This window comes from Haplochromis burtoni, unplaced genomic scaffold, assembly GCF_018398535.1.
Source record: "Haplochromis burtoni strain Fernald_Lab_line unplaced genomic scaffold, NCSU_Asbu1 Contig_1032, whole genome shotgun sequence".
Classification (NCBI taxonomy): Eukaryota; Metazoa; Chordata; class Actinopteri; order Cichliformes; family Cichlidae; genus Haplochromis; species Haplochromis burtoni.
Genome location: NW_024583393.1, coordinates 42,666 through 44,982, shown reverse-complemented (window position 1 = coordinate 44,982; position 2,317 = coordinate 42,666). Strand labels below are relative to the sequence as shown.

Here is a 2,317-nt window from a genome sequence, read left to right as displayed (position 1 = left end):
TGATGCTGAGGTGAGAGGTTACAGCGAAGGCTTCAGGGTCTGGGTGCCTTACAGGACTGGCAGCAGGCTTTCCTGTAGTACCAGTGGGAACACAGCTTCACCTTGAGAACCAGGGCGCAGTTGGCTGTTGCTTTGTCCTGGCAGAAGTCTGCTCCTTGTGATGCTGCAGGATAAACACACACATAACAAAGCTCCTGTTAGAAAGTCATCGTCTCACGGTGGCATCGTCTGCTCTTGGAGTTTTTATACCTGGTGCTTCTGTCGGACAGCTCTGGATTTCACAGCTCTGCTTGGTTTCTGGCTTGAGGGCAGAGTCGCAGCTGTGACCCCTCGTTACCAGCTCCTCCCCTTGGTAACACTTGACCTCTCGAACCTGTACGCCACGCCCACAGGTCTTGCTGCACTGAGTGAACAAGAGGTCAAACTTGCCAATTGTAGTTTGTTGAGGAAAGTTTGAAAAATGTGAGACGGCTGCGATTGTGTGCTGGGTGGCTGATGACAGGCGTCGCTACCTGAGACCAGGATGTGGTGAACCACTTGGAGCAGGGTCTCTGGAAGCAGGATGAGCTCATCTGCGGTTTGTTGGTTTGGTTACAGCTGCTGTCTGGAAACTCTTTGAACACTCCTCCTTCCAGGCCAGTACACACCACCTGACGCTGTCGCACGCCGCGGCCACAGGTAGCGTTACACTGAAACACAGATGCAAAACTAAAGAGTGCACGATCCTTATATAGCGTTAAAATATGACGTCTTCACTGTGCCACAGTCACCTGTTGCCACTCCTGCTCAACCCAGTGTGGAGCACAGTCTCTGTCACCGCAGGGATAGATGGCCAACGGGCGTAACGGCTGGTCGCACTGCCTGTCTGACATCACAAGTCCGCCTGACGAACGGCAGGTCACAGAACGCACCATCCTGCCCTCCCCGCACTCACCTGAGCACTGACACGATGCAGAGACATTTTCATGCAAAATACATTTACACGCTGCACAAAAGCTGCTCATAACCTCCACCTCTGAAAACTACAACACTGCAAAATCGAGTCAGATTAATCTGATGTTTATCCCACTGTAATCCACTGGTTTTCAGCCCAGTAACTGACAGCCGCCGTTCCACTGGGACCATTTCAGGAGAGGCTGAAGCAAAGAGATGGATCGACTGAAGGCCCAAAGGCTTCAAATGCTCTGTGTAGTTCTTTGTTGCTCTATATAAAACCTATTTTAACCTGTTAAACTCTTTTATCTTCGGCATTTTTCGTAGAATAATAAAAAAAACATTGCAAACTCTGTGTTTTTGTGCTAATAACGAATAATCTTAATATGCAGTTTCAAAGTGGTTCTTTGCTAAGCTGTCTGCACACTGCACACACAGCCCAGAGTTGGGCATGAAGCAGTGTTTAGTGGCTTAACAACAAAAACATTCAGGTTCAAGTAAACGAGTGAAAAAGCAGCGAGTGTCCACAGATGCTCATAAAGCCTGGAAAACTTTAAAAACGACAAGAAAATCAAAAGATAAAGACCCGAGTGACTCGAGACTGGTTTGTTACCATGGTGACGTATCTGGTGATACCTCTCACAGACACACTGTCAGGTCATCGAAATGACCAAACTTTACAGTTTCAGGCTTGGAAACAGTGATTGACAGTGTCAGTGTGTGGTGGGTACAGTAAAGGGCTGAACTCACAGGTCCCCAATCAGAAACGCTCCATCGTCTGTCACAAGGTGGGCCTTCACATTCCTGGCTCTCTATTGGCCGAGAGGTCTCGTTACACAGTTTCCTCTCCATAGAGCAACGAACCTCTCGAGTGCGGATGCCCCGAGAGCCACAGCGTGCTGAGCACTGACACACGGAGGGAGAAACGATGAATGACAGCTGGTGTGATGAAGTATGACAATATTCACGTGTCCTCCTGACGGGAGACAAAATCTCAAAAAGGTGAATCATGGAAAGTTTCTTCTTGCTTGGTAACACGTAAGGACATGTAAGAAGTTTGCAGTGAACCAACATTAAACGAGAACTGGTTGTTATGAAAGTTAGACGCTGCTGTAGCACAAACCTCCGACCACTCCGACACCTCCCACTGGGGTCCGCAGCTTTGGCCGTGGCACACCTTCCTATTGGCTGGTTTGTGGAGATCATGTGACAGACAGAGCGAATCGTAGACAGAGGAGTCGAACCCAGGAGACAGCATCTTCCAGCAACGTACGATACGATACTGCACGCCCTCGCCACACGTCCGAGAGCACGCGCTCCAACCACTCGTCTCCCATCTGAGAACAAAGTGGAGTAGTTATCACAGGTCCGTAAAACATCTCCA

General features: G+C 49.2%; 1 protein-coding gene across 1 annotated transcript in view; it reads right to left on the bottom strand.

Annotated features, from left to right (window-relative positions):
- The window catches only part of LOC102309935 (ADAMTS-like protein 2), a gene marked incomplete in the record, with an annotated part of 4,401 nt that extends 2,103 nt beyond the window's left edge, over positions 1-2,298 (bottom strand). The window contains 6 exon segments of the mRNA XM_005951479.3: positions 1-163; positions 250-403; positions 513-689; positions 771-941; positions 1,684-1,839; positions 2,057-2,298. Coding sequence (XP_005951541.1) covers positions 33-163; positions 250-403; positions 513-689; positions 771-941; positions 1,684-1,839; positions 2,057-2,191 — 924 coding nt within the window.
- Positions 2,299-2,317: the final 19 nt, after the last annotated feature.